This window comes from Manis javanica, chromosome 8, assembly GCF_040802235.1.
Source record: "Manis javanica isolate MJ-LG chromosome 8, MJ_LKY, whole genome shotgun sequence".
NCBI classification, from domain to species: domain Eukaryota; kingdom Metazoa; phylum Chordata; class Mammalia; order Pholidota; family Manidae; genus Manis; species Manis javanica.
Genome location: NC_133163.1, coordinates 88,884,696 through 88,900,658, shown reverse-complemented (window position 1 = coordinate 88,900,658; position 15,963 = coordinate 88,884,696). Strand labels below are relative to the sequence as shown.

General features: G+C 38.0%; 1 protein-coding gene across 3 annotated transcripts in view; it reads left to right on the top strand.

Annotated features, from left to right (window-relative positions):
- The window catches only part of RASGRP1 (RAS guanyl releasing protein 1), a 65,412-nt gene extending 50,197 nt beyond the window's left edge, over positions 1-15,215 (top strand). The window contains exons 13-17 of one of the 3 annotated variants that reach the window (XM_073211600.1): positions 380-524; positions 1,248-1,284; positions 2,064-2,216; positions 4,296-4,681; positions 12,706-15,215. In XM_073211600.1, coding sequence (XP_073067701.1) covers positions 380-524; positions 1,248-1,284; positions 2,064-2,216; positions 4,296-4,681; positions 12,706-12,837 — 853 coding nt within the window. In that variant the 3' untranslated portion in view covers positions 12,838-15,215. The other 2 variants (XM_073211601.1, XM_017660200.3) reach the window with 2 other exon arrangements.
- The last annotated feature ends 748 nt before the right edge of the window (positions 15,216-15,963 follow it).

Genomic DNA, 15,963 nt, shown 5'->3' with positions numbered 1-15,963 from the left:
GTATGAAACTAAATACATGGTTGATGGCTTCCAGTTATATGTGCTGTGTAAAGTCAGAAACTGCAGCGTATGATACCCCTCTCCCTGTACACACATTCTCGATTATTCTTCTTTACAATATTTCAGATATTGGTTAGATTAATTAGAAAAACCTAGTTTATCCAAAGAACAACTTTGGAAATGAGTATTCCTGCCTCAAGTACTTACAAGATGCTACCCAAGTACCCTTTTTAAGAGGAGGGCTCATGGAAGTAATTATCAGGTATTATGTACTGTGCTACCACTCAAGGATAAAAACAAAGGTGAGTCTAAGGCTAGAAGTCACCCCTGTCACCTCCTGTCCCCCACTTACACCCTCATCTCCTTCATGTGCTGGCAGGGAAGGCCTCATCAGCAGAGAGGAGATCACAGCCTACTTCATGAGGGCCAGCTCAATCTACTCCAAGCTGGGCCTGGGCTTTCCTCACAACTTCCAAGAGACCACCTACCTGAAACCCACATTTTGTGACAACTGTGCTGGATTTGTAAGTTGTTCTTAGAGTGTTTTAGGGTTGAACTTGGGACAGTGTAAATGATGAAGCCTGGCATAGGCCTCAGCACCCTTGTCAGCTCATCCCAGCTCAGAGCCTAAGCAAACACCTGGTCCTCAAATACATGACTTTAGCTTGCACTCACTTTTTCCCATTTCTTCCTGATTTATTTTTTTCACTGGTGCATGAGGCTTGGAATAAATGGTAAGGAAATGTTAATGCGATTACTTTTGAGATATACTTTTTAAGTATTATGATCATATGCTGTTTCAAATGTTAGAAAAAAAGAAATGAGACATCCTTGCCCCTCCCCCCTTCAAAGAGAACTGCCTTTAAAAAGTCATCTGAGTGTCCCTCCTCTGTCCCATCCCTGACCAGGAGTTTCTTTCTAAACCCAGTGCTTCACCCCAAGATTCTATGCACTTGTTCTTTAGTTTGGAGTCCCAAGAAGGCTGTTTGTCCTGTGATTCATCCATTTCAGGCCTGGAGAAGGCCTGGGTCGATGGTGAGCTTCTTGAGAACATATGACTCTGATCAGCACAGACTTCTCCTGTTTCCAGTTTAAGATCAGGAGGGATAAGACATAGGAGAGATGAGCAAGGTTTCCCTCCTACTTGAGGATGAGAGCAGAGTGAGGGGAAAAATAAAGAATGGATGTCAAAGTCTAGCCTCGCACAGATAGATGAATGACATGTGATGCATTCTCTCGTCCCATAGCTCTGGGGAGTGATCAAACAAGGATACCGATGTAAAGGTAAGGTTCAGCTTTGTTGATTTGTTTTCCCTGGTCTCAGAGGCTCTCCTATAAAAAGCATTTTTTGCCCATAGTAATTATCCATGCAGTCCACAACTTCTCAGCACAGTACACAGCCTCATCCCCAAACTGGCTTCCTTAGATAAGTGCCCACCGAGATTGACTGCCACCACACCCAAGACAGGAATGCCTGGTGACCAGTTATGCAGCTTCCCCTTACAAGATCCTCTGCCTTGGCTGCCTTGGAAATAGGGTTGGCTGTTAGGAGATTATACTCTCAGATGGTCATGGAAAAAGTGGGTTCCCATTCAAATGCACAGACTGACTTTTGGAACAGAAGGTCAGTGATTACAAAAGGTCCTGTCTACGATAAAAGAAAGGCTGACACCTCAGGACATAACTGTCCTTCCTTGTGACTAGACAATTCAAGAGTGAAAAAGAGAGCTTTTACTGCAAGGAAAAAAGGAGTAAAACCTAATAGCCCACAGAGAGTCTCTGTAGAGTAGGTAGTATCTGCAGAATACCTGAGATACCACTTAGTCCCTCCAAGATGATACAAGCTTCCACCTCTGATTCTGAGATAGTCAGGACTACAGCAAGCTGGTGAGATCGAGGGTTGACCAAGTGAGGAGAATGCTAGGTTCACAAAGAGTGCTAGGTGACCTAGCTCCAGGAGACGGTACAGGCATGCATGACAGGAGAGTGCTGCATGTAAATGCAGTTTTAAGATCCTGAAGATGAAAGTGAAAGACTTCCTGACCAAAGTGTCTTGTCCACAGACTGCGGGATGAATTGCCACAAACAATGCAAAGATCTGGTTGTGTTTGAGTGCAAGAAGCGAGCCAAGAACCCAGCAGCTCCCACAGAGAACAGCACCTCGGTGGGGCCAACATCCAGCCTTTGCTCACTGGGAGCCAAAGATCTGCTCCTCAGTAAGTAGGCACTCAACATTTATCTTAGAAAGTGAAATGGGAAGATTACTGTTCTCCTTTCCACTCTTAATAGAAACCACCACAAATACCATTGTGGATGACATACCTGTATACTATGCACTCTATATTTTAAGAGTTATACACAACTTTTGGGCACCACAATTGTGTCAGATACAATGCAAATTTTCATAGGAGAAAGGTGGCAGAGAGCAGCATGAAGGTCTGGACCTCAGCACAAAGCCTGGAAAGGGGCTGCACCTAGAGATTTCTCTTCTCCAGTCCATCTCTTCTCTCAACCCTGCCTCCAAATAAGAGGACTTCTGAGGCTTTCTTATAACCCACCAGGAAGTAAATTAATGGGTAGGATTAAAACAGGTATTATTCATGAGCAACAAATGAAGATTGCAGTAAGCCTTCAAGGCATGTTTGTAATGGAAAAACTGACTGGCTATCACCATCATCCATTCAAACTGCTTCCATCTCTTAATAATTATTCTCTGTGATGGCACCTGCTCATCAAATCAAAACTTCCAATGTTTTCTTTTTAGCCCATTATCATCTTTGTCAATCTCACTGTAACTTTGTATATTCATCTACTTTTCCTTTCTTGAAACTTAACACTTCTCCTGGCTTTTACAACATTGTAGACTCCTAGAACTTCTCCTGCCATTTTAAAGGCTCCTTCTGTTGCTTTTTCTTACTTGCTTTCTTCTTTTTGCTTCTAAAAAGGTAACATGCCTAGGATTCTACCCCAAGTTTCTGTATGTCTAGGATTATTTATAATTTGAGCTGATAAAAAAGTATAACATGTTATAGAAATGTTAGAAAATGGAGACAGAAAAAAATAATCATCCATAATAAAGACTGTAATTAATTAGGGTAAATGTAACAATTTAAATATTCTAGTACTGACAGTGCAATTATAATTTTGAACTTTTAAAAACTGTGTTCCTCTAGGGAAACATTAAACTAGTATCTTTATAGGTTCCTATTAATAGAACTGTTGATTCAGATCACAATGCTAATTAGAGAACTTTCCTGGTCCAGAGCCATTTGACTATACCAATTCAATGTCTTTGTTAGAAAGTTTAATAATATTTTTAAAAATTATATAAGAAAAAGTATTTTTTTAAAAAGTGTCACTTTCTGTTAAAATGTGTTTTATATATATTTTATATATGTGTGTGTGTGTGTGTATATATATATATATATGTATACATATAAGCATATAAAATCATTTCATTCCCTAAATGCTGGAAGGTAGTAGTTTTTTCATCCATGTTTAATCAAAGACTAAACAGAATCCAAAATCTCTGTTTATCAAGAAACGTTGTATGGGCCCTAAGGACTTTTCAGAGTAGAAGTAGTGCTCTGTAGAAATAGAAGAGTACTCTGCAGTCTGAACACCTGCCACCTGGCTCAGATACACTGCTCTTACTCTCCTTTTCCAGATTACTGTCTAGGCTGGGGCCTGGGCAGGAGTCTTGGTTCAAAGGAGAAAAATCAGAATGACTCCTCTTTCCTTTTCCAGTTGGTATCAAACAAGAGCACTATGTTGACACACACCTCCACAAAGCTACAACTTCCCTCTCACGGTTAAGCTGTGCCCATTGTTCAAATGGACATATTGGCCTCACAGAGAATATAGGCTGCTGGAGGCCACCTGTATCCAAACTGAAACTTGAGTGCTGAGAGCTCCCAGACAGCAGGGTCCACAGAAAGCATTTAGAGCATTTCTATCTGTACATTGACCCTGCTCTCTTTAATTTATGAAACTACAGTAGAGGCAGGGACTTCAGCTTATCTGAAGAAACAAACTTTCTAGGCAATCTTTGTACAAACAAAAAAAAATGCCTTTCCCTCAGGGTGGATGCAGCCTAACCCCAGTGGCTAGGGCTTGGCCAGCAAAGCCCCTGGATTTCAGTCCCCTTCACCCCTAAATTGGGTGCCTGAAAATGAATCCACTTTGGGACTACAGAACTCATATAAATATAGGAAAGGTCTCACTTGAAATTAACATGTCAGTCTTGAGTCTCCTTTTCTGAGCTGGGTACTAACATGTTTTGTGTCTACCTGTAGCACCTGAGGAAGGACCCTTCACATTCCCTAATGGGGAGGCTGTGGAACACAGTGAGGAAAGTAAGGATCGGACCATCGTGCTCATGGGTGTGTCCTCACAGAAGATTTCTGTTCGGCTTAAGAGGACTGCGGCGCACAAGGCCACCCAGACCGAATCACTGCCTTGGCTTGGCAGCGAGGGCCCTTCTGGTCCCTGTGTGCCGCCTTCCCCAAGGAAGACAGCCCAGGATACTCTGTATGTTCTTCCCAGCCCCACATCTCCATGCCCTAGCCCAGTCCTGGTCAGAAAGCGGGCTTTTGTCAAGTGGGAGAATAAAGAATCCCTCATAAAATCAAAGGAGGAGCTCCGTCACCTCAGGCTCCCTACCTACCAAGAGCTGGAACAGGTAACTTCCTTTCCCTCTTTCTCAGACTTTGAGAGAAGTAGGGGCCCTGGTTCACATGAGAACAGGATAAGCTGGGCTCCCAATTGCCATAATGGGACCATTTCAAAGTGTGGGTGCCAGGGCTCAAAGCTCTGTTCACAATAGACTCCTTGGAAAAAACCAGTTTCTATTGATCAGCTTTACTGGGCTGACACCACACCCTTTTTCTAGATTAAACTTAAAATGAAGTTGCCTAAGTCCACCATCCCTGGAGGTCTTTGTTAACTTACTCCTCAGGATCATGTACTGGGACCTTTGTGGTTCTCTAGGCCTCTTCCTAAAAAGAAGGTAGGTGATCATTGTGCTACCCGCCACTACCCCCACCCCCCCCCTGCAAAAAAAAGTATTAGAGCTCACCACAGAGAAAGCCTTCTTGATATAAATGAGGAATATCTTTCCTAACACATCAGGGAATGTGCTAATCTAACAGCTAAACCAACAGAATGTGTTAAATGCACAGGTGGATATAATCTATAAAATGTTAACAGTTGTACCAGGAGCTGCTTTTTTCTATAAGGCTTATAATGTCCTAATTATAAGCTACCTCATAGAGGCATTAGAAAGAAAGACAAAGTTTACCAAGAAAAGGAGGACAGTAGTTCGGAAATGTTTCAAAATTTTCGAAAAAGGGATAAAAAAGTTAAGTAAGAGATGGGACAACCACGTGTTGTTCCAATACTCTGTCACTAACATACTTTGTTTAGAGTCAGAGCTTATGGAGAAGGCTGGCTTAGACAGACATCTGTCATGGCACAGTACTTCTTGCCAATGATAGGTGACAAGTCAGTTTAGACAGTGGGGAGGAATGCCTGTCTGCCTTTTTTTTCCCTAAAACACTTTGAGGCCTATCAGTACAAACACAAAACCACCATCCACTTAGTTAGGATTACTTAAAAAATTCTATATACTACATAGTGAAACTGCCCAAGAGGGTCTCAGAATTTCCTGCTTTGTCCTCAGTGTTATACCATCCTTGTCAGACTCCCAGGAATTGAATTACAGAAATATTTGAAAAAGCAACTTAGACAATGTGACACTCTTGGTTTGGTGCCTGGAACAAAGAATGTAATATTAGGAGTACCATATGAAAAAAAAGTTTCTGGAAAGGTACTCTCTTGCTCAGAGTATTTTTAAGATATGCGTTATGAATCAAGTTAATCAGAAGGTGACAAAATATGGCTTACACAAAGCCCTCTCTCTCTCTTTAGGGATAGAAACTGCCAGAAGTAACTTATAAGAACAATAAAAGAAACCATGAAAAGTAAACTTTGATAGAGTAGAAAGAACTTTGGTCTTGGGGACAAACATTCATGTTTCTACTCCCAGATACTAGTTATTTCTACTCCCAGATACTACTTATGCTAACTGTTAAACTGTGACCTATTTGGTCTTCTGTAAAACACAGAGCCAAGAAGCTTATTCCATGTTCTCTGCAGTTTGCTTCAGATCTTCAACAATATTTATGAGGGCTAAATACTCTTATTATCATGTAACGTGGTCCCTGGCACATAGCAAATGCTCAATATTATACAGTAGTTAAAAACCGGCTATCTTGGTAACTTACATTGAGAAACAACAAAACATATCCCAAATTACCCAGATATTGCCACATATTTTGGGGTGTAATCAATATGTATAAGAACACGGGATTCAAAGTCAGAAGACTGGAGACAGCAGCAGCAGGGGTCATTCCTTTTTTTCTCTATTTACAATTGGTCATTCATAACCAAATAAAAGTGACTGCACATTACACCAGAACACCCAGGAGATTTTTTACTCACCTGTGTTTCAGAAAGTAGGATGGATAGGCTCTCAGAGGGGGCTGCAAATCCAAGGGAGTAAGCTTGCCTCAACCCCACATATCATGACGGGGGGAGAGGGTAGGGAGCCAAACCGGAGAGTGCAAAACAAACAGGTCTGATACCAAGAGAGATACAGAATTTGTGAAGGCCCAGCCAGCCTGATGGGAAACTGGCATGACATCACAGCAGGACAGTAAGTTTGTAGGCAGAGGAGAAACTTGGGTCAGTCTCTCTCCACAGGGTAACACTGATATGTACTGGTAGAAAGTGAAAGTGGTGAGTAACTAGCTACATGGGTTGTAGCTGAAGGTACCTGTGTCTCTCCAGCAGCACCCAGACTTCTTAGGCGGGACCTGCATGACATGGGGAAGGGAGAGGAAAGGGAAAGATGCAAACAAGAATAACTAAGGGCACTGAAGGAACATGTTTCCTACCTCTATGGGAGTTCATCAGGATGTCTGCCCAAAGACCTCTAGGAATACCCAACTCAAGGATCCCCTTACCATGCCAAGAGCACCCACAGAAGTCCCAGGTAATAAGCCTACAACTCCCGCACTCGGCCACCAGCTCTTTCTACACCATCTTTTTTTAACCCATGCTCCTGAGTGCAGCCACAGAGCCAGCTCAGGTAAAAAGAAACCAGAAACTTGAGTTCTAGAATGTGCCACCTTCTAGAAAACAAAAGGTTTCTAACTGCCAGTCTATTGAACAGTAACAATCAAAGTACAAACAACTAAGAAAGGTGTATGTGCTACTTCAAGTGAGACTGCAGAGTTTCATTCAGTGAAAAATCACAGTAGTATGGTTATCATGAAAACAAAATAATTCCCCAGCAGCCAAACTCAAAGGCATGGAATATTGCAATCTGATAAAGAATTCAAAATAGCTGTTATGAGGAGATTCAGTGTAATACAAGAAAACCCAGAAAGGCAACTGAATGAACTGAGGAGTAAAGTTAAATGAACAGAAGGAGGTTTTTTTTGTTTGTTTTTTCACTAAATTAAAAAAATTCTGGAGGTGAATAATTCAATGAATCAGATAAAGAATGAATTAGAGAGCTTAGGAAGTTGGGGAGATCAGATCGAGGAGAGAATTAGCAACTTAGACAACAGGAATTTAGAAATGACTCAGGAGAGAGAAAATTTTAAAAGAATAAAGAAACCCTACAAAAGCTCTCAGACATGGGAAAAACAAATATAGGAATTATTGGTCTATTAGAAGAAGCAGAGAACATATTTAAAGAAATAATAGCTAGGAACTTCCCAAACCCGGGGAAGCAATTGGACATACAAGTCCGAAAATCCAAGAGGCCACAGATTACCCTATTATCTCAATGTAAAAAGACCTTCTCCAAGACGCATTATAATGACACTGTCAAAAATCAATGATAAAGAATCTTAAAGGCAGCCAGGGAAAAAAAGAACGAAACCTGAGGGACTTGCCATTAGTGGATTTCTCAGCAGAAGCTCTACAGGCCAGAGGAAAATAGAATGACATATTCAAAGTGTTGAAAGATAAAAATTGCCAGCCAAGAATATTTCATCCAGCAAAGTTATCCTTCAGATATGAAGATGAAGGAAAAATGAAAACAGGGAGTTCATCACTAGATTTGCCTTGTAAGAAATGCTAAAGGAGTTCTTCAAGCTGAAATGCAAATGCTAATTAGTGACATAAAAGCAAATAAAATATACAATCCTCTAGGAAAGGGGAAAAATAATTAGAAAACTATAACTATATTAGAATGGTATGCTAACCACTTAATTAAAGAAAGGAGCATTAAATATAACAATAGCTACTATAATTTCTCAATGAATTTACTGCATAAAAAGAGGTAAGTTGTGACAAAAATCAGAGGAGTAAAAGGGTGGAACCTTTACAAGCAAAGATAAAGTGCTATCAGCATAAAAAAGACTATTTTACATGAGATGTTTCATGTAAGCCACATGGTAACCACAAAGCAGACATTAAGTGTGAAATCCCAAAACAAAAAACTAGGCAAATCACCTTGGAAAAGCACCATTTTACAAAGGGTAAATAGCAAGAGGGAAAAACAGTGGAGATACAAAACAACCAGAAGGCAAACTATAACAGCAAGTTCTTCCATACCAATAATCACTCTAAATATAAATGGATTAATTTCACCAATCAAAAGGCATTGTGTGGCTGGATGGATTAAGAAACAGGATCTAACTATATACTGCCTACAGGAAATTCATTTTAGCTCTAATGACACACATAGGCTCAAAGTAAAGTGGTAGAAAAGAATATTCTACACAAAACCAAGTGCACATTCTTCTTGAGGGCACACAGAACATTTTCTGAGATAAGATTTTGTGATAGGGCACAAAACAAATCTCAGCAAATTTAAGAAGACTGAAATCATACCAGCTATCTTTTCTGGCTATAATGGTATAAACCTAGAAATCAATAAGAGGAAAGCTAGAAAATCTACAAACATGTGGAAATGAAACAACATCTGGTCAAGCAAGAAGTCAAAAGGGAAATAAAAAATTATCTCAAAACAAATGAAAATGGAAATTCAATATATCAAAGCTCATGAGATACAGCAAAAGCAGTTCTAAATGTTTCAGTGATAAATGCATTAAACTTAAAAGACCTTGTATAACCAACCTAACATTTCACCTCAAAGAACTAGAAAAACAACAGATCAAACCCAAAGTTACCAGAAGGAAGGAAATAATAAAGATCAGAGCAGAAATAAATGAAATAGAGGCCAGAAAACCAATCGGAACAATAAAACTAAAAGCTGGTGCTTCAAAAAGATAAACAAAATTGACAAACTGTTAGCCAAACTAAGAAAAAAAGGAGGACTCAAGTAAATTAGAAATAGAAAAGGAAAATTGTAACTGTTACTATACAAATACACAGGACCATAAGAGACTATTAACAATTATATGCCAATAAATTAGATAACCTAGAAGGAATGGATAAATGTCTAGAAACACACAACCTACCAAGGCTGAATCAGGAAGAAACAGAAACTCTTAACAGACCAATAAAAGTAAAGAGATTGAATCTAATAAAAAATTAACCAACATAGAAAATCTCAGTATCAGACAGCTTTACTGGTGAATTCTACCAAACATTCAAAGAAGAATGAACACCAATCTTCAAACTCTTCCAAATAACTGAGAGGGAATACCTCCAAACTCACTCTGTAAGGGCAGCATTACCCTGATACCAAAGTCAGATAAGGACACCACATGAAAACTATAAACCAATATTGCTGATGAATATAAGTGTAAAAATTCTCAACAAAATATTAGCAAACCAAATTCAAAAACATTTCAAAAGGATTATATACCATAACCAAGTGGTATTTATCCCTGAGATGCAAAGATGGTTCAACAACATATGCAAATCAACAAATGTAATACATCACAATATGAAATATAAAAAACATATGATTATCTTAATAAAGGCAGCAAAAAAAAGCATTTGACAAACTACAACATCCTTTCATGATAAAAATCCCCAGAAGATAGAATGAATGTACCTTAACTTAAGGGCCATATATGACAAATCAACAGCTAACGTTAAACTCAATGGAGAAAAATGTAAGACTTTTTCTCTAAGATAAAGAACAACACAGGATGCCCGTTCTCACCTCTCATTCAATATAGTACTGAAGTCCTAGTTAGAGCAGTGAGGCAAGACAAAGAAGGAAAAGGCAACTAAATCATGAAACAAGTAAAAATGCCTCTATTTGCAGATGATATGAGTCTGTATGTAGAAAATCCCAAGAACTCAACCAAGTAACTTTGAAATAATGATTTCGGTAAAGCTGCAGGAATGTACATCAACTTAAGTCAGTTGCATTTCTATCCACTAAGAATGAAATGTCTGAAAAAACTATCCCATTCACAAAAGCAGCAAAAATAATAAATACTTAGGAATAAGTTTAACCAAGGAACTGAAAAAGATCTGTACAAAGCAAACAAGACTGCTGAAACTGAAGAACACAGATGGAAAGACATCTAGTTTTCATGGATTGGAAGAATAAATACTGTTAAAATAGTTACTATCCAAATTCATCTATAGATTCAATGCAATCCCAACAAAATAACAATTGTGTTCCTCACAGAAACAGAAAAACAATCCTGAAATTTGTATGGAACCACAAAACAACAAGGCTGGAGGTATCACACTTCCTGATTTCAAACTGGACTATGAAGCTACAATAATAAAGACAGTACGGGCAAAAAAATAGACATACAGACCAAAGGAACAGGGAAGAGAGCCCAGCATTAAACTCTTGCTGTTATGGTCAGCTCATACTCAACAAGGGAGCCAGAAGCACCCAGTAGGGAAAGGGTAGTCTCTTCAACAAATGGTATAGGGAAAACTGGACACACACATACATAGCAATGAAATTGGACAACTATCTTACATCAATCACAAAAATGAACTCAAAAGGGATCAGATATAAACATAAGATTTGATATTATAAATTCCTAAAAGAAAACATAGGGAAGAAGCTCCTCAGCATTGGTCTTAGCAATAATTTTTTTGAATATGACACCAAAAATAAAGCCCCAAAAGCAAAAATCAGCAAATGGGACTACTACATCAAACTCAAAAGCTTTTTACACTGCAAAAAGAAAAAAAGAACAACAACAATTAACAAAATGAAAAGGCAACATACAGAATGGGAGAAAACTTTTGCAGACCAGATAAGGGTTAATATCCAAAAAATACAAAGAACCCCTACCACTCAGTATCAAAAACAAAAAAACAAAAAATCTGATTAAAATTGAGAACCGAAGAGACATTTTTCCAAAGAAAACATACAAATAGCCAATAGGTACATGAAAGGTGCTCAACATCATTAATCATCAGGGAAAGCAGATCAAAACCACAATGAAATACCAGTTCACTCTTGTCAGGATGATAACTAGCAAGAAAACAAGAGATAACATGCTGGCCAAGGACGAGGAGAAAAGGAAACCCTTGTGCACTGTTGATGGGAATGTAAATTGGTGCAGCCACTGTGGAAGACAAAATGGAGGTTCCTCAAATCCTAAAAACTACCATGTAACACAGCAATTCCACTTGTGGCCATTTAGCTGAAGAAAATGAAAATAATAACTTGAAAAGATATATACACCCCCATGTTCACTGCAGTATTGTAATAGCTAAGATCTGGAAACAAGTCAGATGATGAATAAAGAAAATGTGATACAGATATACAATGGGATTCAGCCATGAGAAAGGACATTCTGCTATTTGCAACAACATGGATGGACTCTGAGCACAGTATGCTAAAGGGGAGGTAAGATAAAGAAAGATGAGTACTGTATGAGATCACAATGTGGAATATGAAAAAGCCAAACTTCTAAAAATAGGGAATAGAATGATGGTTACAAGGGGGTGGGAGTGGAGGTACAGGACAGATGTTTAAGGGTACAAACTTACAAGTGGCAAATATAAGCCCTAGATATATAATGCACAGTAGAGTGAATATAGACAATATTGTATTATAATCATCAAACTTGCTGAGAAACTGGAACTTAATTACTCCAACTACTAAAAAAGAAGGACAATTCTGTAGCATGGTAGAGATGCTAATTATCACTACAATGGCAATCATATTACAGTATAAAACTATCAAATGAACAAGCTGTATACCTTAAATTTATGAAGGAAGAGAAGAGAGAGGAAGGGGAAGGGAGGGGAGACTGTAAATCAACTACTGCAGAGGCTAACTAAATCCCAGTTGAGGAGGTAAGATAAATTCTTACCTTTATTAAAAGAGTCTATTCATTTTCAATGATTTGGGGAGAAAAAAACTCAGAATGAACTGTACAATATCTCATATTCCAGTATTCTGAGTCACTGACTGCATACTTCAGACCTGTCCAGAGACTCTTAGTTTAGGTCTCCAACTACACAACATCCAAAGATTTTGTCATTATCCACCTGTTACCTGGAATGATTTATTCTGCCTGCTAGCCTCTCGCATATTTGATATAACAAAAAGCAACTGCTGTTTGCACATGCTCACGATACTTTCTATTCAGGGTAAAATAACTGTCTTGAAAATAGTTTTTAATTCTCAGCCACAGTAAAAAGGAGGTGCCAATCAAGCGTGGTACTCCTGATGTAACTTGATTTGCTATTCATTGCTGCTCTATTAACATATGTCATTCTCCTTTCCCATAGGAAGTAAATACCTTGAAAGCAGATAATGAGGCACTGAAGATTCAACTGAAATATGCACAGAAGAAAATAGAAACTCTCCATCTTGCAAGCAATCATGTCTTAGCTCATATGGAACAGGGTGACTGTTCTTAACCCAGAAACTCAAGAACAATGTGTAGATCAATATATCAGAGATCTCATTTTCTAAACCAATTAACACAAAAAAATCCCAGGAAACTTTAGACAGACAGGCTTTAAGAAGAGCACTTTAAAAGAGAAAGGCAAGAAATTCATTTTTACCTAAAAGATTCCTAATACGCAGTGTTGTCTTCTCTTCCAGTCAGTTGAATCAAAAGGGAAAACTGAAGAACACAAAATTTTTGCCATTCATACTATAGACTTTCATCCCCCCTGGGACTAATACTAAAAACATGATAAAAATATAACTATAGTTTTCTGACAAGGTAGCTTCTCCTGTGTGGCCTGCCTGGCAGCTTCTTCCTTAGAACTAAAAATCTCTGAAAAATGAATTTGCTTCCTTCCCTGGGTTTTCTGTGAACTGAGGAATTTACTATGTTCCATCCAAAGCTTGCTTATAATGGAAAAATACTCACATAGATTCACTTCCTCTATATTCCAGCATTCTTCACGAATCTGGCTCCCAACTCACTACCTCAGATCTACTCAGTTAGCCTTTGCCCCTTCCTTCCTCACTACGCTGATCCATACGTGAAGAGTAAACTAGAGATGTAGCCACAAATTTGGGAGGATCTATTACAGAACAGGACATAATCCCATTGCAGGTCATCTCACAGCCTTAGTCTCACAGTCTTAATAAGTAGCCAAATTACATACTTGGAAACATGGCTAATACCATCTCAAAGATGACTGACTAGTTAGCTAAAAAAAAAGTGCAAACATGCTGTTTGTCCTCATATAATCTACAGTGGAATTAGGAATTTATGGCCTTTTTTAAAACAGTGTTTAATTCTTTCATGGGCCATCTTTTTTTTTGAAGTAACTGTTTTAGAACTAAATTTGTGCTTATACTGTCTTCACTATTAATACTATTTAGAAATAAGCTAATTGGATCAGAAGCTTTCAGTAATAGCTGACATGTATATATGTATATAGCATGTATATACACTATCAGGCATGCAGATGGCTTGCAATTTTGTTTCCTCCTTCATAAAATGTGCAAGTGAATTAAACAATTTTTAGTCATTTACACAAATTCACAAAGTTCAGTTTGTTGCAAGGTGAAGAAATTGCTCACAATATAAATTGCATTGTTTGGCAAAATCGTAAGTTAAGAGTCCTGTGCATTTTCTATTGATGATGGTTAATGACAAATGAGCTTATTTTGTTGTCTGGGCAATGGTTCATAAACTCCATCAGATAATATATTTCCCTAAAAAATTCATATGATCATTTTCATTCTGAAAATGGGGACAATTTACCTTCCATTCTTGGAAGGCAGGTACTAACCTGACTTGAAATTCATACACAAGTTGGCAAACTGCCAAGAATATAATCTCAGCAATTAAAAATTCTAAACCTAAGGTCAGTGACACTAAGTCTTCATCAGAACACAAAGTATATCCAGTATGGCTTCCTTGGAGGGCTCAGACATTTAAAGGTTTCTTTGATGAAAGACCAGTTCCTATTTGCATACCTTCTGTACACATCTTTAGTGACTTTAGGTCCATGTTTTAAAGAATTATTTTACACAAAAATTTACCCTCTCCTCATCCAAACTCAGAAATCCCCACAATAGAACTGCTTGGATCCACCACCTGGTATATAAATTTACAGATGCACTTTGCTACTTACCTTATATGCAACAAACATGAATTTATGATCTTTAGAATTCATTTTCTTCACTATTATTTCCTCTGATATAGACCAAAGATAGTACAGCTCAATTTCTTTAAACATGGACATGTAATAAATTTCTTCATTCTTACCCTCCATCCAAAATACAGACCCCAGGTTAGTTTCTGTGTAAACAATATGTAATCTGAGAATTCAAAAGTCAGCCTCCTTAATTAGTCAAATTAACATAGCTAGAGGGTCTTAAGCATTCCAGAATTTATTACTGAACTGGATAGTAAGCAGTAGTTTCATCACTGATTTTTACAGTCCAGTAAGGGCCAAAGTATTATAGTGGGTAAATTAATATTATTTGCACTGTGCTACCTGGGATTAGTGGAATCTACAAAAATAATCTGGAACAGATTTCTGGTTAAGGCTAGGATACAAGTTTTTGTGTCTTACTGAATATTTGAAATAAGTTTGAGCAATATTTATCTGCCAGGACAAATCTTGTTTTGTTAACAGCAATGTCACTAATCATTTTATTTGGCAATTGCCTTTTTACTGGCCATTTGTGAATTTTTTGTTTAAAGATGTATAATGTAAAAGAACTGCAAGGGAAAAAAAATGTACAGATTGTAAAGTTTTTTTTGATACCTAATGTAAGTTTTCTTTGTGTAATATTTATATGATAAAAGATAATAGGATCCCTTCAACACAGGCATCTTGTGTTTCTTCTAGTTCATAAATACGTAGAAACTTCACCTGAATTTTTACTCTAATCCACAGCTGAGATCACTCCCCTAGTCTATTAACCAAACTGAATTTTCCTTGAAGGAAAAGCAAAGGAGCTAATTATTCAGTATTAAGTTTTTCTACATCTTTTTATAACACAAAGTAACAGTACAGAAACATTCGACTTTTTCCCATGTTAGCCTGCTTAATGATTTACAGGGACCCCCAAATGTTAAGTATACAACTACTTAGCATGGAATGAGACAAATCTGCTTGCCATTTCTGTGACTTTTGTCAGTTCTACAGGACTAAGAAAACTAGCAAGAAGAAAAACGTTGAAGCTTGTGGGTGAAACTGGTAGAGGATTGTTCATTCTGGTACACAGACTACCTAGAGCAATTTGTGCTCATGATTATTTAGTGATTAAAGATAGGCAAGATTTTCCTTTAATCCCCAGTCAACTTTTATTTAAAAAGACCAATGTGGGGAGGCGGGTTCAAATCATTCAAATTCCACCGCAGAATACATTTTGGTACATTTGGATGTGAGTATATTATTTATCATTTGGGCAATTCATAATACTTCATACAAAATAATGAAATCACACTGACCACCTGACCCTGAAGGAGAGTTGAGATTAACTGCCTCCCCTCCTCCATCCCCAATTCTCTTCACAAAAATCTCTACCCTGTGCTCCTTACAAGGTATAGATAGTATCATTGCTCAGAA